We start from the raw sequence: 24,211 nt of genomic DNA on the forward strand, positions 1-24,211 counted from the left end.
ACTGTGCTGCCCTTTTTACATTTTTCATTTTTCATTTCAAGTCCCTGGTCTGTTTGAGGCCACGGCACTAGGCCGAGATTGAAGCCTGGGCCTTCCTTATAGCCTCTCTCCCTCAGAGTGGGAGGAGGCACTGTCCCCTCTCCGTTCTATTCGAGCGTTTGGAGATTTGAAGAGAGCCATCTCGCTGATCCCAGTCCCTCTCCTCTGCCTTCACAGACCGATATGATATCAGGAAGGATGAAATATTATGTGCTGATTTTCGCCTCCAAAGTCCTTTTCGAAAGAAGTTTGTCCATCGGTTCCATCGATAAAGGATTCTTTGAGGACTTCAACTACACGAGTATGGATTACATTATTATCACTCTCTCCTCATCACTCTCTCCCTGTCTCCCTCCCCGTCTCTCTGTTTCTGTTTCTCAGTCTCTCTTTCTCGGTCTCTCTTTCTGTGTGTGTGTCTCTCTCTCATTCGCTGTCTCTATTTCTCTATCTCTCTTTCTCTTCCACTCTGTTACGATGTCACTCTCGAACTCTGTCACTCTGTCTCTGTCACTCTGTCCCTGTCAATCTCTCTGCCTCTCTGTTTCTCTCTCTCTGTGTCCCTCTCTCACCGTCTCTCTCTCGGTGTCTCTTTCACGTCCCTTTATCTCTACTTCTCATTCTCTGCCGTTCTCTCTCCATTCCTCTCTCTCCATCTGTGTCTCTCTCTCTTTCTCTCCCTCTCCGTCTCTCCCTCTCTGTCTCTGTCTCTCTCTCTCCATCATTCCGTCTCCATCTCTCCCTCTCTATCTTTCAGTCTCTTCGACTCTCTTTCACTCACCTTTTCTCTCTGACATTCTCTCTCTCTCTTTCACTCTCTCTCTTTCTCTCTCTGTCTCTGGAACATTCTTTGATTCTGCTGATCTTGGGACATGATGTAGCAGTGCTAACAAAGAACATTAGACTTTGTTTTACAACAAAACTATTTATTACTAATGCCACTCGCCAGGACGACTATAATGTCTCAGATTAGTATAGTTGGAAATAATGGTCTAACACTAACACTTCACGACGGCAGGAAACGGGCGCGGGGACAACCGATTCTGGCCCCCATAGGGGGCCAAAACGGCGCTGGAGGGGTTCACGCCGCTCCAGCCTCCCTTCCCGCCGCCAAAAGGCCACAGCGTCACCCCGCGCACGCGCACTTGGGCCGTGCCGCCCCGCGCGTGCGCGGGGGACTTCTTCAATGCTCCGGCCCCGACGCAACATGGGGGATCAGGGGCCGGAAGTGGAACAAAGTAGGCCCAGGGTGGGGGGGGAGAGGCTGGCCCGCCGATCGGTGAGCCCCGACCGCGGGCCAGACCCCATCGAAGGCCCCCCCCCCCCTCCCACAGGCCGCCCCCCCCCCCCCGGACCCTTCGCACAGAGTACCCGCCGGCAGCGACCGGGGGTGAACGGCGCAGGCGGGACTCTTCCGTTTCCGCGCGGCCGCTTAGCCCATCCAATCGGCGGCCGGCTGCGGACAGCAGCCAGCGACCGGCGCCTCGCCAAACGCACCGGCGTAAATGCCGCCGATTCCCCGCGCGTCGGGGAATTGCGCGCCGGCGTTTGGGGGCAGCGTGGTGCGGTGGCGGCGATTCTCCGGCGCGGGGCTCGGAGAATCGCACCCCTTGTCCTGGGACACATGGGGCGGGATTCTCCAATAATGAGGCTATGTCCCTACGCCGGTGGGGAAAGTGGCCCCAACCACTCCGGCATCAACGGTCCCCGATAATGGGGAATGCTCCCCTTCCTAGGGGACTAGGTCGGAGCCGGAGTGGTCCCCGCAGCTCCAGCCGGCGCGGAATGGTCGGCGCGAGTTTGCACATCCACGTGGGTTCCCTTCTCCGGGCGCCCCCCGGGCAATATGGCGGAGTCCTCCAGGGGCCCGGCGCGGAGGAACATAGGCCCGCACGGGACCAGCCCGCCCTCCGATCGGTAGGCCCCGACTGCGGGTCAGCCCGCCGTGGGTCGGATCCCCCCCCCCCCCCCCTCTCCAGGACGGCCCCCGCACACTCACCTCCCAGGTCCCGCCGTGTGGGACCCGAGTAACCCACCCAGCGGGCCTCGGCCGAACCCGGCTGCCACTCGGCCCGTCGGTGCCCGGTGAATCGCCGGGGGGACCGCTTTCAACGGCCCCCGACCGGCGCGGCGGGAATCCCACGGGCACCCGAGAATCGGCGGGGGAGAATCGGGAAGCCAGCGGCGGGGCGCGATAACCCCCCGGCGCGGGGTCGGAGAATCCCGGCCATCGTGCGTCCGGGTCGTGTACCTGTATACTCGCACCACCTGCTGGTCATATATTGGAACTACAACAGTAAAACATATAACTTATACGACACATCCAGATGATGATCTACTAATATTACATACAGATGACTGTCTACCTATCATCACATCCTCCTTTCTTTGAATCATAATCATGTACATTCAAACCGTACACATATACATTGATTTTAGTCATATAAAACTGCATGCATGCAAACAGTCCAATCATTCAGGCCAGAGATGTTCAGAAATGAAGTCTACCAGGTTGTCTTCGAACCCTGGAGGGCTGTCGTAGTGCTTGAGGTGAAGACGAGGCAGTCTGGTTATTTTCCGGTCAGCTAACCTGCTCATCGGTTTCTTCACTGTTCGGCCTTTCTGCAGCCGAGTGCGTAGTCTCAGGCGTGCGAGAAGGAGCAATTCCATCATCCAGATGATTGAAGAGTAAACGACTGATTCACCTTAAGCTTTCGCAACAATTGAACGCGACTCAATATTGAGCCTTGATCCATGAGAACGATAGAACATACAGTACAGAAGGAGGCCATTCGGCCCATCGAGTCTGCACCGACCCACTTAAGCCCTCACTTCCACCCTATCCCCGTAACCCAATAACCCCTCCTAACCTTTTCAGACACTAAGGGCAATTTATCACGGCCAATCCACCTAACCTGCACATCTTTGGACTGTGGGAGGAAACCGGAGCACCCGGAGGAAACCCACGCAGACACGGGGAGAACGCGCAGACTCCTCACAGACAGTGACCCAGTGGGGAATCGAACCTGGGACCCTGGCCCTGTGAAGCCACAGTGCTAGCCACTTGTGCTACCGTGCTGCCCTGCGGAGTTGGGATCTGCCTGTCTGATGACTTTGGCAGTCATGGACCATCCTTGTGGTGTCTCCGCCCTAAGGTACCATCTGGCGCCAAACTGTCCAACATTCTGCTGGAGCTGGTGTAGTCGTGAGTTTGATCCTGTTTTTGAGAAGCGCTTTTTTGCATTATGGGCTAATTTGGGATTTTTTTCAGGAATGATGGGAAGTGGTGTCCGCAGCTTCCTGCCCATCAGCAGTTGAGCTGGAGCTACCAACTTTTACAGATGCACCATAGAAAGCATCCTATCGGGCTGCATCACAGCCTGGTATGGCAACTGCTCGGCCCAGGACCGCAAGAAACTTCAGAGTTGTGAATACTGCCCAGTCCATCACACAAACCTGCCTCCCATCCATTGACTCCATCTACACCTCCCGCTGCCTGGGGAAAGCGGGCAGCATAATCAAAGATCCCTCCTACCCGGCTTACTCACTCTTCCAACTTCTTCCATCGGGCAAGAGATACAGAAGTCTGAGAACACGCACGAACAGACTCAAAAACAGCTTCTTCCCCGCTGTTACCAGACTCCTAAACGGCCCTCTTATAGAACAGAACAGCACAGAACAGGCCCTTCGGCCCTCGATGTTGTGCCGAGCTTTGTCAGAAACCAAGATCAAGCTACCCCACTCCCTGTCATTCTGTTGTGCTCCATGTGCCTATCCAATAACCGCTTGAAAGTTCCTAAAGTGTCCGACTCCACTCTCACAGCAGGCAGTCTATTCCACACCCTAACCACTCTCTGAGTAAGGAACCTACCTCGGACATCCCTCCTATATCTCCCACCCCGAACCTTATAGTTATGCCTCCTTGTAACAGCTACATCCACCCGAGGAAATAGTCTCGAACGTCCACTCTATCTATCCCCCTCATCATCTTATAAACCTCTATTAAGTCGCCTCTCATCCTCCTCCGCTCCAAAGAAAAAAGCCATAGCTCCCTCAGCCTTTCCTCATAAGACCTATCCTGCAAACCAGGCAGCATCCTGGTAAAAAAATGGACTGATGGACTGACCTGACCTCTGTATGCTTCACCTGATGTTTATGGAGTTACATTGTGTACCCTGTGTTGCCCTATTATGTATTTTCTTTTATTGCCTTTTCTTCCCATGTACTTAAGGATCTGTTGAGCTGCTCGCAGAAAAATACGTTTCACTGTACCTCGGTACACGTGACAATAAACAATCCAATCCAATCCAAAACCCACTGCTCAGTGGTGTGGTACAGTATGCCAACAGGGCTAGATCCGGGTCACTGTGTGAAGCAATGGCCTTCTTGAGCAGAGTCTGAGCAATGTGGACCCCTTTTTTATGTCCTTCGTGTAGTTGGTCGAGAACCAGCTTGTGCATGCTGTGCGGAATCACAATCCGGTCCAGCTTTAGGAGGACACCATCAATGACGGCCAAGTCATCTCGGACATTGTAGAACTGCGGGCACTGCCCTTTGAGCCACCCTCCCGTCACGAGACGTGTCGAAGCACGCCAATACCGGTGCTGTGGTGAGCTTAATTTTGAGCTCCTCCCATTCCTGCTGGTGTGTGTGTAGTCACCGGAACTCCGTGGACTTCTTGACGAGGTGGCGCAGTGCTGTCGTGTGGGAGGCAAGGCTGGGAATGAACTTCCCCAGGAAGTTGACCATGCCTAGGAAGCGTAGCACTGCTTTCTTGTCTGCCGGCTGCGGCATGGCTGTAATGGCGCTCACCTTATCTGCATCCGGACGGACCCCTGGCCGGGAAATGTGGTCCCCCAGGAAATTCAGCCCGGTTTGGCCGAAAGAACACTTGGCTCGGTTGAGGCGCAGGCCGTTTTCCCGTATGCGCGCAAAGACGCGTTGGAGACGATGTATGTGCTCCTGTGGTGTGGTGGACCAGATGATGACATCGTCCACGCAGACGCGCACCCCTTCGATCCCTTCCATCATCTGCTCCATGATCCTGTGAAAGACCTCGGATGCCGAGATGATGCCAAATGGCATTTGGTTGTAGCAGAACCTGCCGAAAGGGGTGTTGAAGGTGCACAGCTTTCGGCTGGACGGATCTAGTTGGATCTGCCAAAAACTCTTCGAGGCATCCAGTTTCGTGAAGATTTTAGCCCGGGCCATTTCGCTTGTGATCTCTTCCTGTTTGGGTATGGGGTAGTGTTCCCTCATAATGTTGTTGTTGAGGTCTTTTGGATCAATACATATCCGGAGCTCGCCGGAGGGCTTCTTAACACACACCATGGAGCTGACCCATGGCGTGGGCTCCGTGACCCGGGATAGGACCCCTTGGTCCTGAAGATCCTGCAGCTGCTGCTTGAGGCGGTCTTTGAGTGGCGCGGGGACCCTGCGAGGTGCGTGAATGACCGGGATGGCGTCTGGTTTGAGGCGAATTCGGTAGGTGTATGGCAGTGTTCCCATGCCCTCGAATGCCTCCTGGTTGTGGGCGAGGAGCGATTGGAGCTGTGCGCTGAACTCTGCATCCGGGAAGTCAGACGTGCCGTCTGGAGAGAGAGAGTGGATTCGTTGCACAAGGTGGAGAGCCTTGCATGCCTGTGCGCCCAGCAGGGAGTCCTTCGATGAGCCGACTATCTCGAATGAGAGTGTGGCCGTGTGTGTGTTGTGTGTCACCTAGAGCCGGCAGGATCCCATAGCCGGGATAACGTTCCCGTTGTAGTCGACCATCCTGCAACGGGACGGCCGAATTGGTGGTCTGACCTTCATGGCGTAGAACACTGACCATGCTATGAGGTTGGCGGAGGCGCCAGTGTCCAGACGGAATGTTATCGGTGATCGATTGACCGTGAGGGTGGCACTCCATTCATCACCCGGATTGATCGTGTTAACTTGCACCAGCTGGTGGGTCCTGGGTGGAGACATTCGTTTCCCATCAATGACCGCAACACGGAAGGAGTCCCGGTCGTCTGTGTCACCGGTCTGGACATCGTCTGGGCACGATTTGTAATAAGGAGGCTGAATGTCCCTGCGAGGTTGTCGGAGATGTGGAAGATCGACAGGTTGAGCTGCTCGACAGTAAGCAGCGTAGTGGCCCACTTTGCCACAGCGGAGGCATTGTCGGGTTCTTGCGGGACATTGCCGCTTTAAATGTGCGGCTCCACAGTTGCCGCACGTCGTGACGTCACGGCGTTCGTTACGCCACTGCACATGCGCGGTTCGGTCTTGCGTCGAGCGCGCCTGCGCATCACGTCCCTCAGTGTCGCCGTAATATTTGGCGTGCACAAGCGCGGGAGGCCTTGAAAAGCGCGCGAAATGTCCGGGCTGCGGGCCGGGAGGAACCCGATCACCTGGACCCGTTCGGCCTCGTAGGGAGCCTGCCTCGCCGATCCGGCCACGTATGACCCTTGCCGCGTCGATTCGGCCGCCTGAAATTGGGAGTAGCGGCTAGTCGCGTTTTCGTGCAGGACACAGGCTTCGATTGCGGAGGCTAAGGTGAGGCCTTTTATTTTAAGAGCTGCTGGCGTAGGGTGCCCGAGGTGACCCCAAAAACGATCTGGTCCCGGATCATGGACTCTGAGGTGGTGCCGTAACCGCAGGACTGTGCGAGGATACGGAGATGTGTAAGGAATGACTGAAAGGGCTCGTCCTTACCTTGCAGGCGCTGCTGGAAGACATACCGCGCAAAGCTCTCGTTGACCTCGACGTTGAAGTGTTGGTCGAGCTTGAGAAGGACCGTCTTGTATTTGGTCTTGTCCTCGCCTTCCGCGAACACCAGGGAATTGTAGACATGGATGGCGTGTTGCCCTGCCATGGAGAGGAGGATGGCAATCTTTCTGGTGTCCGAGCCGCTCTCCTTTTCGTTGGCTTCCAGGAAGAGCTGGAAGTGCTGTTTGAACAGCTTCCAATTAACGCCGAGGTTTCCAGCGACTTGCAGCAGCTGCGGTGTGTTGACGGTGTCCAAGGCGCAGGATGGCAGATTCCGGAGGATTTGTCGGTAGGTACCAAAGTCACTCCTGGTACTATGAAGTGTTGGGTGCTCTGCTGCACAGACGAACCAACACAGTTGTGAATGGTGCGCACAAGCAGTTTTATTTCAAACATCTATTTACACTGGTTAACTGTTCACTGATGTTCGATCATGACCCTTGATTCTGTGGACCTATTCCTAATTCTATCGTGTAGTGGCACTCAGCACATGGTGGATGTCTGAGTGGCCTGCAATGAGCTCTGCGCCCTGAGCCGTCTCCTGCTCGAGTGCCCAGGAAGTGTCGTGTTCCCTGTTTTGTACTGTGTATGCTCTTGCCTGTGATTGGCTGTCGTGTTGTGTGTGTTGATTGGTCCGTTGGTCTGTCCATCAGTATGTATGTTTGTGCTATGATGTGTACCTGAATATCATGACACCCGTCTCACTGTCTCTCTCACTGTCTCTCTCTCTCTTTGTCTCTCTCTCTCTCTCAGTCACTCTCACTCTCTCTCTCTCTTTGTCTCTCTCTCTCTCACTCTCTCTCTCGCTGTCTCTCCCTCTCGCTGTCTCTCCCTCTCACTGTCTCTCTCTCTCTCGCTGTCTCTCTCTCTCGCTGCCTCTCTCTCTCGCTGTCTCTCTCTCTCACTCTGTCTCTCTCGCTGTCTCTCTCGCTGTCTCTCTCTCTCACTCTCTCTCTCTGTCTCTCTCGCTGTCTCTCTCTCTCTCTGTCTCTCTCGCTGTCTGTCTCTCTCACTCTCTCGTGTCTCTCTCTCTCTCTCACTGTCTCTCTCTCTCTCTCGCTGTCTCTCCCTCTCGCTGTCTCTCTCGCTGTCTCTCTCTCTCTCTCACTGTCTCTCTCTCTCTCACTGTATCTCTCACTCTCTCGTGTCTCTCTCTCTCTCACTGTCTCTCTCACTGTCTCTCTCGCTGTCTCTCTCTCTCACTGTCTCTCGATCTCTCAATGTCACCCACTATTGCAGCCTCGGAGGTAAGAGCTGCCTTCTTGAACGTGAAAGCGGCGGGCCGCGACGGAGTCCCTGGGCGAGCACTCAGATCCTGCGCTGACCAGCTGGCGAGTGTATTCGCAGATATCTTCAACACCTCACTTCTCCGTTCCGAGGTCCCCACCTGCATCAAGAAGACCACCATAATGCCAGTACCAAGGTAGCGTGGCTCAACGACTATTGACTGGTGGCCCTGACGTCTGTTACCATGAAATGCTTCGAGCGTCTGGCCATGAGACAGATAAATGCCAGCCTGCTAGACGGTCTCGATCCATTGCAGTTCGCCTCCCGCGGAAACCGACCCACAGCAGGTGCGATGGGCGGTATTCTCCACGCCCGCGGGAAAACGGGCGCCAACCACTGTGGACTGTTTTCTCGAAAGTCCGGGGTGAATCTCCGTTTTGCAGGGGGGCCCGGGAGTGCTCCACGCAGCTCCGACTGCGGGTGCGGGACACTGCCCGTCTGGCTGCGGGTCCGCGCATGCATACAGCGTCCCCGCGCAACATAGCGGACCCACACAGCAGACCGGCCCCCACAGTATAGCCCCCCCCCCCAGAACGCGCATGCCCGCCGATCGATGCCCCCCCCCCGATCGCGAGCCTGACCGTCCTGGAGCCCGCCCCCCCCCCGGTGACGGATCTCCCGCCCCCCCCCCCCCCCAACCACGGCGGCCGCCGACTGTGTCCGCCGCCGCCACTCCGAGTGCCCGCCGGGTGGAACCGTGAGGGAACCACGACGGCGGGAACTCGGCTAGCTGCTGGCGGAGAACCGCCGCCGCGGCCTCTTCCAATGGCCCCCGACCAGCGCCGCGTCGACCGCACCCGCGTGTCTGCCGGCGATGCTCCGGTCTCCGGTGAATCGCGGGAAGGCGTCGGATCCGATCGTGGGTCTGACGCCCCGTTCTCCGCACCCACACCGAGCGCGATTGGGGCTCGGGGGCTCGCAGAATCTCGCCCAACCTCCCTGACCCCACAATCAACACTCGAACATCTCAACAACAGGGAGACCGAGGTCCGACTGCTGTTCAGAGACTACAGCTCCGCCTTCAACACCATCACCCCAACAAGACTAATAACCAAACTCTGCAAACTCGGACTTGACCCCTCCCTGTGCAGCTGGATCCTCGACTCCCTCACCAACAGACCGCAATCTGTCAGGATAGGCAACAGCACCTCCTCCACAATAGTCCCCAACACCAGGGCCCCGCAAGGATGTGAGCTCAGTCCCTATACACGTGTGTGGCAAGATTTAACTCCAACTCCATCTATAAGTTTGCGGATGATATGACTGTGGTGGGCCGCATCTCAAACAACGATGAATCAGATTACAGGAGGGAGATAAATCACTTGGTTGCATGGTGTACCGAAAACAACCTCTCTCTAAACGTCGGAAAGACCAAGGAACTGATCATCGACTTCAGGAAGCGCAGCACGACAGACACTCCCGTCTGCATCAATGGCTCTGAAGTGGAGATGGTCGATAACGCGAAGTTCCTGGGGGTCACCATCACCAACAGGCTGTCCTGGTCCACTCACGTTGATGCAACAGTCAGGAAAGCCGAACAACGTCTCTACTTCCTACGGAAGCTAAAGAAATTCGGCATGTCTGCATCGACTCTCACAAACCTCTACAGATGTGCCATAGAGAGCATCCTATCCGGCTGCATCACAGCCTGGAATGGCAACTGCTCGGTCCAAGATCGCAAGAGACTGCAGAGTGTGGTAAACTCAGCCCAGCGCATCACACAAGCTTGCCATCCTCCCATTGATTCTGTCTCCACCTTCCGCTGCCTCAGGAAGACAGACAGCATTGTCAGGGAGCCCTCCCACCCAGGCATTGCCTTCTTCCAGACCCTTCCATCAGGCAGAAGGTACAGAAGTCTGAAGACTCGCACATCCAGACATACGAACAGCTTCTTCCCCACAACTACAAGACTCCTCAACGACTCCCCCTCGGACTGATCTGTTCCCTGTAAGAACACTATTCACGACGCTCTATGCTGCTCTTGCTCATGTATTTGCTTTGTTTGGCCCCTTATTCCGCTCTGTAACCAATCACTGTTTGTGGATGAACCATTTGTCAATGTTCTCTGTTGATTATTCTTTTGTCTGCTATGTACGTACTGTGTGCGTTCTCTCAGCCGCAGAAAAATACTTTTCACTGACTTCGGTACATATGACAATAAATATCAATATCAAAACAGTTTTCCTCAAATCCCCCTTCAACCTCCTGCCCCTGAGCTTGAACTTGACCCCTCGCGACTGACCCTCAAATAAGGGGAACAGTTGCTCCCTCTCTCTCTGTCTATCTATCTCTCTGTCTGCCTCTCTGACTGTTTCTCTCAAACTGTTTATCTCACTCTGTATTTCTCTTTCTTTCTGTCTCTGTCTCTCACCTTGTCTCTGTAGCTCTTTCTTTCTGTCTCTCTCTATCACTCTCTCTCTCTGCCTCTGTCTTGTTCTCTGTCTCTCTCACTGTCTCTCTCTATCTCTCTCTACCTCACTGACTCTCCCTCTCTATGTGATGCTCTCTCTCTCTCTCTGCCTCTCTCTCTCTCTCCCACATCTAACAAGTGAACTCCATTCTCTTTCCGGTAGGTTTTGAGAATCAGATGGGGACGAACATTGGAGGAGCTCTGAGGAAGGTTCTGGAATCTATAAACCAGACAATGCAGGAAAAAAGGAGAGCAGGAGTCCAGAGGCAAATAATTCTCCTAATTACAGACGGTAACGGAATTACCTTAAACTCTGCCCCCCAAAGGGTTAAAGCACTGTCGGAGGGTCAGTACAGAGGGAGCACCGCACTGTCGGAGGGTCAGTGCTGAGGGAGTGCTGCACTGTTGGAGAGTCAGTACTGAGGGAGTGCCACACTGTCGGAGACTCAGTATTGAGGGAGCGCTGCACTGTCGGAGAGTCAGTATTGAGGGAGCGCTGCACTGTCAGAGAGTCAGTACTGAGGGAGAGCTGCACTGTCAAAGGGTCAGTGCTGAGGGAGTGCCACACTGTCGGAGGGTCAGTACTGAGGGAGCGCAGCACTGTCGGAGGGTCAGTGCTGAGGGAGTGCCACACTGTCGGAGGGTCAGTACTGAGGGAGCGCAGCACTGTCGGAGGGTCAGTACTGAGGGAGCGCAGCACTGCCGGAGGGTCAGTACTGAGGGACGCCGCACAGTCAAAGGGTCAGTACTGAAGGAGCGCAGCACTGTCGGAGGGTCAGTACTGAGGGAGTGCCGCACTGTCCGAGGTTCATTGCTGAGGGAGCGCCGTGTTGTCGGAGGATCAGTACTGAGGGAGTGCCGCACTGTCGGAGGGTCAGTGCTGAGGGAGTGCCGCACTGTCCGAGGTTCATTGCTGAGGGAGCAACGCACTGTCGGAGGGTCAGTACTGAGGGAGCGCCGCACTGTCCGAGGTTCATTGCTGAGGGAGCGCCGTGTTGTCGGAGGATCAGTACTGAGGGAGTGCCGCACTGTCGGAGGGTCAGTGCTGAGGGAGTGCCGCACTGTCCGAGGTTCATTGCTGAGGGAGCGCCGTGTTGTCGGAGGATCAGTACTGAGGGAGTGCCGCACTGTCGGAGGGTCAGTACTGAGGGAGTGCCGCACTGTCGGAGAGTCAGTACTGAGGGAGTGCCGCAATGTCAGAGAGTCAGTACTGAGGGAGTGCCACACGGTCGGAGAGTCAGTACTGAGGGAGTACCGCACTGTTGAAGGGTCAGTACTGAGGGAGCGCCGCACAGTCAGAGGTTCAGTACTGGGGGAGCGCCGCACTGTCAGAGGGTCAGTACTGAGGGAGTGCTGCACTGTCGGAGAGTCAGTACTGAGGGAGCGCTGCACTGTCGGAGGGTCAGTACTGAGGGAGCGCCGCACTGTTGGAGGGTCAGTACTGAGGGAACGCCGCACTGTCGGAGGGTCAGTACTGAGGGACGCCGCACAGTCGAAGGATCAGTGCTGAGGGAGGTCTGCACTGTCGGACGGTTAGTGCTGAGGGAGCGCTGCACTGTCGGAGGGCCAAGACGGAGGGAGCTCCGCACTGTTGGAGGGTCAGTGCTGAGGGAGCACCGCACCATCAGAGGGTCAGTTCTGAGGGAGCACCGCACTGTCGGAGGGTCAGTACTGAGGGAGTGCTGCACTGTCGGAGGGTCAGTACTGAGGGAGGGCTGCACTGTCGGATGGTCAGTGCTGAGGGAGCGCTGCACTGTCGGAGGGTCAGTACTGAGGGAGCGCCGCACTGTCGGAGGGTCAGTGCTGAGGGAGCACCGCACAGTCAGAGGGTCAGTTCTGAGGGAGCGCCGCATTGTCGGAGGGTCAGTGCTGAGGGAGTGCTGCACTGTCAGAGAGCGAGTCCTGAGGGAGCGCCGCACTGTTGGAGGGTCTGTATTGAGGGAGTGCCGCACTGTCGGAGGGTCAGTGCTGAGGAAGCGCCACACTGTTAGGGGGTCAGTATTGAGGGAGCGCCGCACTATCGGATGGTCAGTGCTGAGGGAGCGCCGCACTATTGGAGGGTCTGTACTGAGGGCGTGCCGCACTGTCGGAGGGTCAGTGCTGAGGGAGCACCGCACAGTCAGAGGGTCAGTTCTGCGGGAGCGCCGCACTGTCGGAGGGTCAGTGCTGAGGGAGCGCCGCACTGTCGGAGGTTCAGTACTGAGGGAGTGCTGCACTGTCAGAGAGCGAGTCCTGAGGGAGCGCCGCACTGTTGGAGGGTCTATATTGAGGGAGTGCCGCACTGTCGGAGGGTCAGTGCTGAGGAAGCGCCACACTGTTAGGGGGTCAGTGTTGAGGGAGCGCCGCACTGTCGGAGGGTCAGTACTGTGGGAGTGCCGCACTGTCGGAGGGTCAGTGCTGAGGAAGCGCCACACTGTTAGGGGGTCAGTATTGAGGGAGCGCCGCAATGTCGTAGGGTCAGTACTGAGGGAGTGCCGCACTGTCGGAGGGTCAGTATTGAGGGAGCGTCGCACTTTCGGAGGGTCAGTGCTGAGGGAGCGCCGCACTATTGAAGGGTCAGTACTGAGGGCGTGCCGCACTGTCGTAGGGTCAGTACTGAGGGAGTGCCGCACTGTTGGAGGGTCAGTATTGAGGGTGTGCCGCACTTTCGGAGGGTCAGTACTGAGGGAGTGCCGCACTGTCGGTGGGTCAGTACTGAGGGAGTGTTGCACTGTCGGAGGGTCAGTACTGAGGGAGCACCGCACTTTCAGAGGGTCAGTGCTGAGGGAGTGCTGCACTGTCGGAGGGTCAGTACTGAGGGAGTGCCGCACTGTCGGAAGGTCAGTACTGAGGCAGTGCCGCACTCTCGGTGGGTCAGTACTGACGGAGTGCCGCACTGACGGAGGGTCAGTACTGACGGAGCGCTGCACTGTCAGAGGGTCTGTACTGAAGGAGCGACGTACTGTTAGGGGGTCAGTACTGAGTGAGTGCCGCACTGTCGGAGGGTCAGTGCTGAGGGAGTGCCGCACTATTGGAGGTTCAGTACTGAGGGAGTGCAGCACTGTCGGAGGGTCAGTATTGAGGGAGTGCCGCACTGTCAGAGGGTCAGTACTGAGGGAATGCCGCACTGTCGGAGGGTCAGTACTGAGGGAGCGCCGCACTGTCGGAGGGTCAGTACTGAGGGAGTGCCGCACTGTCGGAAGGTCAGTACTGAGGGAGTGCCGCACTCTCGGAGGGTCAGTACTGAGGGAGTGCCGCGCTGACGGAGGGTCAGTACTGAGGGAACGCCGCACTGTCAGAGGATCAGTACTGAGGGAGTGCCGCACTGTCGGAGGGTCAGTACAGGGGGAGTGCTGCACTGTCAGAGGGTCAGTACTGAGGGAGCGCCGCACTGTCAGAGGGTAAGTACAGAGGGAGTGCCGCACTGACGGAGGGTCAGTACTGACGGAGCGCTGCACTGTCAGAGGGTCTGTACTGAAGGAGCGACGTACTGTCGGAGGGTCAGGACTGAGGGAACGCCGCACTGTCAGAGGATCAGTGCTGAGGCAGTGCCGCACTGTTGGAGGGTCAGTACTGAGGGAGCGCCGCACTGTCAGACGGTCAGTACTGAGGGAGTGTTGCACAGTCGGAGGGTCAGTACTGAGGGAGCGCCGCACTTTCAGAGGGTCAGTACTGAGGGAGTGCCGCACTGTCGGAGGGTCAGTGCTGAGGGAGCGCCGCACTGTCAGACGGTCAGTACTGAGGGAGTGTTGCACTGTCGGACAGTCAGTGCTGAGGAAGCGCCACACTGTTAGGGGGTCAGTATTGAGGGAGCACCGCACTATCGGATGGTCATTGCTGAGGGTGCGCCGCACTATTGTAGGTTCAGTACTGAGGGCGTGCCGCACTGTCGTAGGGTCAGTACTGAGGGAGTGCCGCACTGTCGTAGGGTCAGTACTGAGGGAATGCCGCACTGTCGGAAGGTCAGTACTGAGGGAGCGCCGCACTGTCGGAGGGTCAGTACTGTGGGAGTGCCGCACTTTCGGAAGGTCAGTACTGAGGGAGTGCCGCACTCTCGGAGGGTCAGTACTGAGGGAGTGCCGCGCTGACGGAGTGTCAGTACTGAGGCTGTGCTGCACTGTCGGAGGGTCAGTGCAGGGGGAGTGCTGCACTGTCAGAGGGTCAATACTGAGGGAGCGCCGCACTGTCAGCGGGTCAGTACTGAGGGAACGCCGCACTGTCAGAGGATCAGTACTGAGGGAGTGCCGCACTGTCGGAGGGTCAGTGCAGGGGGAGTGCTGCACTGTCAGAGGGTCAGTACTGAGGGAGCGCCGCACTGTCGGAGGGTCAGTACTGAGGCAGTGCCGCACTCTCGGTGGGTCAGTACTGACGGAGTGCCGCACTGACGGAGGGTCAGTACTGACGGAGCGCTGCACTGTCAGAGGGTCTGTACTGAAGGAGCGACGTACTGTTAGGGGGTCAGTACTGAGTGAGTGCCGCACTGTCGGAGGGTCAGTGCTGAGGGAGTGCCGCACTGTCGGAGGGTCAGTACTGAGGGAGTGCCGCACTCACGGAGGGTCAGTACTGAGGGAGAGCCGCACTGTCAGAGGGTCAGTACTGAGGCAGTGCCGCACTGTTGGAGGGTCAGTACTGAGGGAGCGCCGCACTTTCAGAGGGTCAGTGCTGAGGGAGTGCTGCACTATCGGAGGGTCAGTACTGAGGGAGCGCCGCACTGTCAGAGGGTCAGTGCTGAGGGAGTGCTGCACTGTCGGAGGGTCAGTGCTGAGGAAGCGCCACACTGTTCGGGGGTCAGTATTGAGGGAGCGCCGCACTATCGGATGGTCAGTGCTGAGGGAGCGCCGCACTGTCGGAAGGTCAGTACTAATGGAGTGCCGCACTCTCGGAGGGTCAGTATTGAGGGAGTGCCGCACTGACGGAGGGTCAGTACTGAGGCTGCGCTGCACTGTCAGAGGGTCTGTACTGAGGGAGCGATGCAATGTCAGGGGGTCAGTACTGAGGGAGTGCCGCACTGTCGGAGGGTCAGTACTGAGGGAACGCCGGACTGTCAGAGGATCAGTACTGAGGGAGTACCGCACTGTCGGAGGGTCAGTGCTAAGGGAGTGCTGCACTGTCAGAGGGTCAGTACTGAGGGAGCGCCGCATTGTTAGAGGGTCAGTACTGAGGCAGTGCCACACTGACGGAGGGTCAATACTGACGGAGCGCTGCACTGTTAGAGGGTCAGTACTGAGGGAACGCCGCACTATCGGAGGGTCAGTACTGAGGGAGTGCCGCACTCTCGGAGGGTCAGGACTGAGGGAGCGCCGCACTTTCAGAGTGTCAGTACTGAGGCAGTGCCGCACTGTTGGAGGGTCAGTACTGAGGGAGCGCCGCACTGTCAGAGGGTCAGTACTGATGGTGTGCCGCACTGTCAAAGGGTCAGTACTGAGGGAGCGCCGCACTGTTGGAGGGTCAGTACTGAGGGAGCGACGCACTTTCAGAGGGTCAGTACTGAGGGTGCGCCGCAGTGTTGCAGGGTCAGTGCTGAGGGAGCGCCGCACTGTCAGAGCGTCAGTACTGAGGGAGCGCCGCCCTGTCAGACGGTCAGTACTGAGGGAGTGTTGCACTGTCGGAGGGTCAGTCCTGAGGGAGCGCCGCACTTTCAGAGGGTCAGTACTGAGGGAGTGTTGCACTGTCGGAGGATCAATACCGAGGGAGTGCCGCACTGTCAGAGGGTCAGTACTGAGGGAGTGTTGCACTGTCGGAGGGTCAATACTGAGGGAGTGCCGCACTGTCAGAGGGTCAGTACTGAGGGAGTGCCGCACTGTCAGAGGGTCAGTACTGAGGGAGCACCGCACTGTCAGAGGGTCAGTACTGAGGGAGGGCCACACTGTCTGAGGGTCAGTACTGAAGGAGCGCCGCACTGTCAGAGGGTCAGTACTGAGGGAGGGCCACACTGTCGGAGTGTCAGTGCTGAGGGAGCATCGCACTGTCGGAGGGTCAGTACTGAGGGAGCGCCGCACTGTCGGAGGGTCGGTACTGAGGGAGCACCGCACTGTTGGAGGGTCAGTGTTGAGGGAGCGCCGCACAGTCGGAGGGTCAGTGTTGAGGGAGCGCCGCACAGTCGGAGGGTCAGTACTGAGGGAGCGCCGCACTGTCAGAGGGTCAGTACTGAGGGAGCGCCGCACTGTTGGAGCGTCAATGTTGAGGGAGCACCGCACAGTCGGAGGGTCAGTGCTGAGGGAGCACCGCACTGTCGGAGGGTCGGTACTGAGGGAGCGCCGCACTGTCGGAGGGCCAGTGTTGAGGGAGCGCCGCACTGTTGGAGGGTCAGTGTTGAGGGAGTGCCGCACTGTCAGACGGTCAGTACTGAGGGTGTGCCGCACTGTCAGAGGGTCAGTACTGAGGGAGTGCCGCACTGTCAGAGGGTCAGTACTGAGGGAGCGCCACACTGTCGGAGGGTCAGTACTGAGGGAGTGCCGCACTGTTAGAGGGTCAGTATTGAGTGAGCGCCGCACTGTCACAGGGTCAGTACTGAGGGAGTGCCGCACTGTCGGAGGGTCAGTGTTGAGGGAGTGCCGCACTGTCGGACAGTCAGTGCTGAGGAAGCGCCACACTGTTAGGGGGTCAGTATTGAGGGAGCGCCGCACTATCGGATGGTCAGTGCTGAGGGAGCGCCGCACTATTGGAGGTTCAGTACTGAGGGAGTGCAGCACTGTCGGAGGGTCAGTATTGAGGGAGTGCCGCACTGTCAGAGGGTCAGTACTGAGGGAATGCCGCACTGTCGGAGGGTCAGTACTGAGGGAGCGCAGCACTGTCGGAGGGTCAGTACTGAGGGAGCGCCGCACTGTCGTAGGGTCATTGCTGAGGGAGCGCCGCACTGTCGGAGGGTCAGTACTGAGGGAGCGCCGCACTGTCGTAGGGTCAGTACTGAGGGAATGCCGCACTGTCGGAGGGTCAGTACTGAGGGAGCGCCGCACTGTCGGAGAGTCAGTACTGAGGGAGCGCCGCACTGTCGGAGAGTCAGTACTGAGGGAGCGCCGCACTGTCGTAGGGTCAGTACTGAGGGAGCGCCGCACTGTCGGAGAGTCAGTACTGAGGGAGTGCCGCGCTGACGGAGTGTCAGTACTGAGGCTGTGCTGCACTGTCGGAGAGTCAGTGCAGGGGGAGTGCTGCACTGTCAGAGGGTCAGTACTGAGGGAGTGCCGCACTGTCAGAGGGTCAATACTGAGGGAGCGCCGCACTGTCAGCGGGTCAGTACTGAGGGAACGCCGCACTGTCAGAGGATCAGTACTGAGGGAGTGCCGCACTGTCGGAGGGTCAGTACTGACGGAGTGCCGCACTGACGGAGGGTCAGTACTGACGGAGCGCCGCACTGTCAGAGGGTCAGTACTGAGGCAGTGCCGCACTCTCGGTGGGTCAGTACTGACGGAGTGCCGCACTGACGGAGGGTCAGTACTGACGGAGCGCTGCACTGTCAGAGGGTCTGTACTGAAGGAGCGACGTACTGTTAGGGGGTCAGTACTGAGTGAGTGCCGCACTGTCGGAGGGTCAGTGCTGAGGGAGTGCCGCACTGTCGGAGGGTCAGTACTAATGGAGTGCCGCACTCTCGGAGGGTCAGTATTGAGGGAGTGCCGCACTGACGGAGGGTCAGTACTGAGGCTGCGCTGCACTGTCAGAGGGTCTGTACTGAGGGAGCGATGCAATGTCAGGGGGTCAGTACTGAGGGAGTGCCGCACTGTCGGAGGGTCAGTACTGAGGGAACGCCGGACTGTCAGAGGATCAGTACTGAGGGAGTACCGCACTGTCGGAGGGTCAGTGCTAAGGGAGTGCTGCACTGTCAGAGGGTCAGTACTGAGGGAGCGCCGCATTGTCAGAGGGTCAGTACTGAGGCAGTGCCACACTGACGGAGGGTCAATACTGACGGAGCGCTGCACTGTTAGAGGGTCAGTACTGAGGGAACGCCGCACTGTCGGAGGGTCAGTACTGAGGGAGCGCCGCACTCTCGGAGGGTCAGGACTGAGGGAGCGCCGCACTTTCAGAGTGTCAGTACTGAGGCAGTGCCGCACTGTTGGAGGGTCAGTACTGAGGGAGCGCCGCACTGTCAGAGGGTCAGTACTGATGGTGTGCCGCACTGTCAAAGGGTCAGTACTGAGGGAGCGCCGCACTGTTGGAGGGTCAGTACTGAGGGAGCGCCGCACTTTCAGAGGGTCAGTACTGAGGGTGCGCCGCAGTGTTGCAGGGTCAGTGCTGAGGGAGCGCCGCACTGTCAGAGCGTCAGTACTGAGGGAGCGCCGCCCTGTCAGACGGTCAGTACTGAGGGAGTGTTGCACTGTCGGAGGGACAGTACTGAGGGAGCGCCGCACTTTCAGAGGGTCAGTACTGAGGGAGTGTTGCACTGTCGGAGGATCAATACCGAGGGAGTGCCGCACTGTCAGAGGGTCAGTACTGAGGGAGTGTTGCACTGTCGGAGGGTCAATACTGAGGGAGTGCCGCACTGTCAGAGGGTCAGTACTGAGGGAGTGCCGCACTGTCAGAGGGTCAGTACTGAGGGAGCACCGCACTGTCAGAGGGTCAGTACTGAGGGAGGGCCACACTGTCTGAGGGTCAGTACTGAAGGAGCGCCGCACTGTCAGAGGGTCAGTACTGAGGGAGGGCCACACTGTCGGAGTGTCAGTGCTGAGGGAGAATCGCACTGTCGGAGGGTCAGTACTGAGGGAGCGCCGCACTGTCGGAGGGTCGGTACTGAGGGAGCACCGCACTGTTGGAGGGTCAGTGTTGAGGGAGCGCCGCACAGTCGGAGGGTCAGTGTTGAGGGAGCGCCGCACAGTCGGAGGGTCAGTACTGAGGGAGCGCCGCACTGTCAGAGGGTCAGTACTGAGGGAGCGCCGCACTGTTGGAGCGTCAATGCTGAGGGAGCACCGCACAGTCGGAGGGTCAGTGCTGAGGGAGCACCGCACTGTCGGAGGGTCGGTACTGAGGGAGCGCCGCACAGTCGGAGGGCCAGTGTTGAGGGAGCGCCGCACTGTTGGAGGGTCAGTGTTGAGGGAGTGCCGCACTATCAGACGGTCAGTACTGAGGGTGTGCCGCACTGTCAGAGGGTCAGTACTGAGGGAGTGCCGCACTGTCAGAGGGTCAGTACTGAGGGAGCGCCACACTGTCGGAGGGTCAGTACTGAGGGAGTGCCGCACTGTTAGAGGGTCAGTATTGAGTGAGCGCCGCACTGTCACAGGGTCAGTACTGAGGGAGTGCCGCACTGTCGGAGGGTCAGTGTTGAGGGAGTGCCGCACTGTTGGACAGTCAGTGCTGAGGAAGCGCCACACTGTTAGGGGGTCAGTATTGAGGGAGCGCCGCGCTATCGGATGGTCAGTGCTGAGGGAGCGCCGCACTATTGGAGGTTCAGTACTGAGGGAGTGCAGCACTGTCGGAGGGTCAGTATTGAGGGAGTGCCGCACTGTCAGAGGGTCAGTACTGAGGGAATGCCGCACTGTCGGAGGGTCAGTACTGAGGGAGCGCCGCACTGTCGGAGGGTCAGTACTGAGGGAGCGCCGCACTGTCGGAGAGTCAGTACTGAGGGAGTGCCGCACTGTCGGAGAGTCAGTACTGAGGGAGCGCCGCACTGTCGGAGAGTCAGTACTGAGGGAGCGCCGCACTGTCGGAGGGTCAGTACTGAGGGAGTGCCGCACTGTCAGAGAGTCAGTACTGAGGGAGCGCCGCACTGTCGGAGAGTCAGTACTGAGGGAGCGCCGCACTGTCGGAGAGTCAGTACTCAGGGAGCGCCGCACTGTCGGAGGGTCAGTACTGAGGGAGCGCCGCACTGTCGGAGAGTCAGTACTGAGGGAGTGCCGCACTATCGGAGGGTCAGTACTGAGGGAGTGCCGCACTGTCGGAGAGTCAGTACTGAGGGAGCGCCGCACTGTCAGAGGGTCAGTCTTGAGGGAGCGCCGCACTATCGGAGGGTCAGTACTGAGGGAGCGCCGCACTGTCGGAGGGTCAGTACTGAGGGAGCGCCGCACTGTCGGAGGGTCAGTACTGAGGGAGTGCCGCGCTGTTGGAGAGTCAGTACTGAGGGAGTATTCTCTGTTGAGATTGAGGATCAGCCATGATATTGAATGGCGGAGCAGGCTCGATGGGCCGAATGGTCAGCTCCTACTGCTGTTTTCCACATTTCTCGGAGCCACTGATGATAAATATGTCTTTGGTGGTATAAATGTCTCCGGCTCTCTGATAGGTGCCCATTCTCCATCAGGATTGGTCAGTTTTTGCCTGTGAACTCTGCAGTTTAGTGACTCCCTCCCAATGATCGAATCGATATCTCCACAGGTCGTCACAATGTTGGTCCCAGCCCCCCAGATGTCGTGCAGAAGATCAAAGAGACTGTCCCAGACCCGGATCGGAACCTTGGTGAGCACCTTCACCTTTCGCTCCCGTGTTGCTTTTCCGGGAATTCCCTCACTCGCAATCGCTGCTGTGTTTGAGGAGGAAGCAAATGAAGAACTTCAAAACTTGCCGCTGATATTAACGTTGGTCGGGTGGTTACCCATGAGTGGGACAGTAACAGTCTTCGGCACGACACGGACAGACAGATTTACCTGGCAGATGTGTGCCAGATGCCGTTTAACACACAGAGAATTGTGAAGTGATGCAGCTTTTTATGGACAGGGAACCAACCTCCTTCATTTTGTCACTCTTTGTTTGTCAGTGGAGCTGTTTCAATTTCTGAAATGGGAGCCATTTTCCCCAACCCATTTGTTCTTGAAGCCCATTTTAAATTGGCCGGCACCAAACTCTCTTCAGGGTTAAATTAGACATATAGTTTATTCATACATTCAAACCCGTGCAATGGTCGTCCCAACTACACACTCACACAAGCACACAAGGAGTTTAGAAAGAAAAGTGATATACAACTAGTAAAAACAAAAACAAAAACAAAAACGTGGATATTAATTTGCATGAGTAACAGAGTTCAGCAAGTGCTGTCCTTAATGTAGGAGTTGAAGTCGAGACAACTTCACTTCACTGAAATGGCGAGTTGCCGATCTGCGTTAAAGATGGTGAAGGTGCCATGAGGTGGGGTTGGTTTGCAGAAACCTGGTCCACTCTCCAGGCAATGGCTGGATTCTTTCCGAGAGCCTTGGACAGGGTAAGGCTTGAGTCAGGCTTTGGTGTCAGGCCTGGAGTCCTGCCTTGGCATCGACAGACTGACACGAGAGTCCAGGATTATCATCTTAAACCATCCCAAAGGCAAAGGACTACATAAGTCACGTGGGGTTGCCATTGGTGAGTCAATGTCAGAGAACCAATCAGCTTCTGTGCTGTTGGTCAAAATAAAATGCATTGTTCACCTGTGGAAATCGATGGTGGCTGTTTGCGCCTATCTAGGTACCACAAGTTTCAATAGAACTCTCTCTCTCTCTCATAATTCCAGCCTGGGGAGATAGACTGACTGCTTCTCTCTTGTTCCGGAGATTGTAATGAATCCAGATAAGAACAGGGGCTCATTTCCACTTGGATGAAGTTTGAGCTTTGTCACATAATTATGATTATGAGTTTCCAGAACTGTAGCCAACTTACAAATCATATGACCTGTGGCAGCCATTTTTGTTCTTAAGTAAGTAGAAAGCAAAGTTTGCTTTAAGCAGTTGATGGTCTCTTTCACGCCACATGGACATAGTCTTAGTCAGAGAGGAATCAAGGATGGAGGGGGATTTTGCGCAATGTTTAACAAACCCTGGAGCTCTGAGTCCAATCCCGGACTCCTCAATTTTAGAAGGATGTCAAGGTTGTTTCAATCTCAGTTGATGTTACCACTAGACAGGAAGGTGCCAGATTGAAACCCTGCCTCAAGTGACCGTAACTTATCCTTTTTTTTCCAGAGGGCGGGACTGACAATGAACTTTTAACAAATGTCAAATTGAACATTGATTAAACATGACATTTTTGACCACAATACAATACTCCTTCACTCCCACTTACCTTCTCAAATATACACCGATTCTCAGAACAACACAGATTCCATTCTGTAACGATCCCAGTAAATAAACAGTCCCCGTAAACCAACAGTCTGACTGTGATCAGACACACCCGCGCTGAAAGCAATTGCCAGAAGCCGCCTAACTGAACATCTGTGGATTTCTCCTTAAATCACTGTGAGCCAGCTGTCAGCCAACTCTGGTTTCCGCATAAGTCTTTCCAAGCTCCGTTCTTGAAAAGACAGCACTCAGAATCTCCTTCTATGTGATGGGTTCCCTCAGCATTTCCCAACGTGAATCCACTTCCAGGATTTCCAACTCTCCTTTCGGTAATCCTTTGCCTGAAATAGCCTCGCACAGACAAGATTTTGACACAATCTCACAGGTTCCCAGCCTCCGACAGACGACTATTGTTTTGCAAACGGCACTGAGGCCAGCTACCTCAGGATTGCTTCAGATCTCCGACTTCCCTCCAGCCAACTTCGCTGGTTCTAAACCTAACTTGCAGTATCCTGTTCAGATTCCAGTTCCCCTTGAACTTCAGTTTTCCTGGGAGCTCTCGTTCATTTTCTAGTTCCCATGACTCGCTGTTCTTTACATTCTCGGACTCGCTGGCTCGCCGATTACGCCATTGCATTGTTTTTTGCTTTCGGACAGCAATGGGAGAGCCCTTCCCCCCCCTCGCTGCTAACCTCACGCTGGCTCGTGCTCAGGTAAACTGCACTCAGGTCTTCCTTTCTAAAGGTGCCTCTGGTTGCCAAGCGACAACTCATTCCTTCCCGGCGCATGATTACCTTTTACATCGTAAACACTCGAAACACAATCGAGGCACTGAAATCCAAATTTAAAAATACCATACAGGAAAAAACTTTGTCCAGCATGGACCTAACTAAAGAGTTAACCCTTTCTTGTACATTTAACCAAATTAAATCAATAACTTATTTCTGGTATCAAAATACAAAAATAGATCATTTTAAGACGACCTCTGCTTCCAAACAGGGCTTTGGATAGGGGGGAGGGGGCGGAGGGGATTTATCAGAAAGGGTGCCAGCAAAGAGGAGACACATTTTAGGGAAAGGCATTGTCCAGAGAGTGGGGAGAATGTGGAACACGCTCCTAAGTGAGTGGGAGAGAGGAAGAGATTCAGGTTGGGGGAAGGAGCGAATGCAGAAATATTTTAGTGGGGAGGAAGAGCGCGAAACATGGATGGGGTGAGCTGGAAATGGAGGTGAAGGGGGACATTGGAGTGGGGTCGGTGAACCAGCAGCTGTCAGAGGGGCCGACTGGTCACTCAGTGAGCTGTAAATCCAGTGATCGGCCTAACAAAGGCTCTTGTCCTTTACAGATATCTTCACCATCGGGATCGGGGACGCGAGCAAGGAGGAGCTGGAAAAACTCACAACAAACAAGGAAGAACCTCATTCTTACTATTTCAGAAGTTATGATCAGCTGGAGGAGTTAACAGAGCTGATTCAAAACAGAAAGAGTGAGTGGAGGGCTGGAGTTCGACAGGAGCTAAACTGGTCAATAATTTAAACCCATTGCAGACAATCCCAATGGACCCAACTCCTTCCCATTCACTTCCACTGTGCACAATCCCAATGGACACAAACCCCTTCCCGTTCACTCCCACTGTACACAATCCCAATGGAAACAAACTCCTTCCCGTTCACTCCCACTCTACACAATCCCAATGGACCCAAACCCCTTCCCGTTCACTCCCACTGTACACAATCCCAATGGCCCCAAACCCATTCCCGTTCACTCCCACTATTCACAATCCCAATCGACCCAAACCCTT

At 56.3% G+C, this 24,211-nt stretch overlaps 1 protein-coding gene across 1 annotated transcript in view; it reads left to right on the plus strand.

Moving 5' to 3' along the window:
* Nucleotides 1-24,211, plus strand: part of LOC140395884 (complement factor B-like) — a 411,298-nt gene that overhangs the window by 17,698 nt on the left and 369,389 nt on the right. Inside the window, exons 5-8 of the mRNA XM_072483955.1 lie at nt 217-340; nt 10,647-10,775; nt 20,762-20,842; nt 23,756-23,896. Of these exons, the coding sequence (XP_072340056.1) occupies nt 217-340; nt 10,647-10,775; nt 20,762-20,842; nt 23,756-23,896 (475 nt within the window). The remainder of the gene's footprint in view (nt 1-216; nt 341-10,646; nt 10,776-20,761; nt 20,843-23,755; nt 23,897-24,211) is intronic.

The sequence above is a fragment of the Scyliorhinus torazame genome, chromosome 19 (genome assembly GCF_047496885.1).
Source record: "Scyliorhinus torazame isolate Kashiwa2021f chromosome 19, sScyTor2.1, whole genome shotgun sequence".
In the NCBI taxonomy this organism is placed as follows: domain Eukaryota; kingdom Metazoa; phylum Chordata; class Chondrichthyes; order Carcharhiniformes; family Scyliorhinidae; genus Scyliorhinus; species Scyliorhinus torazame.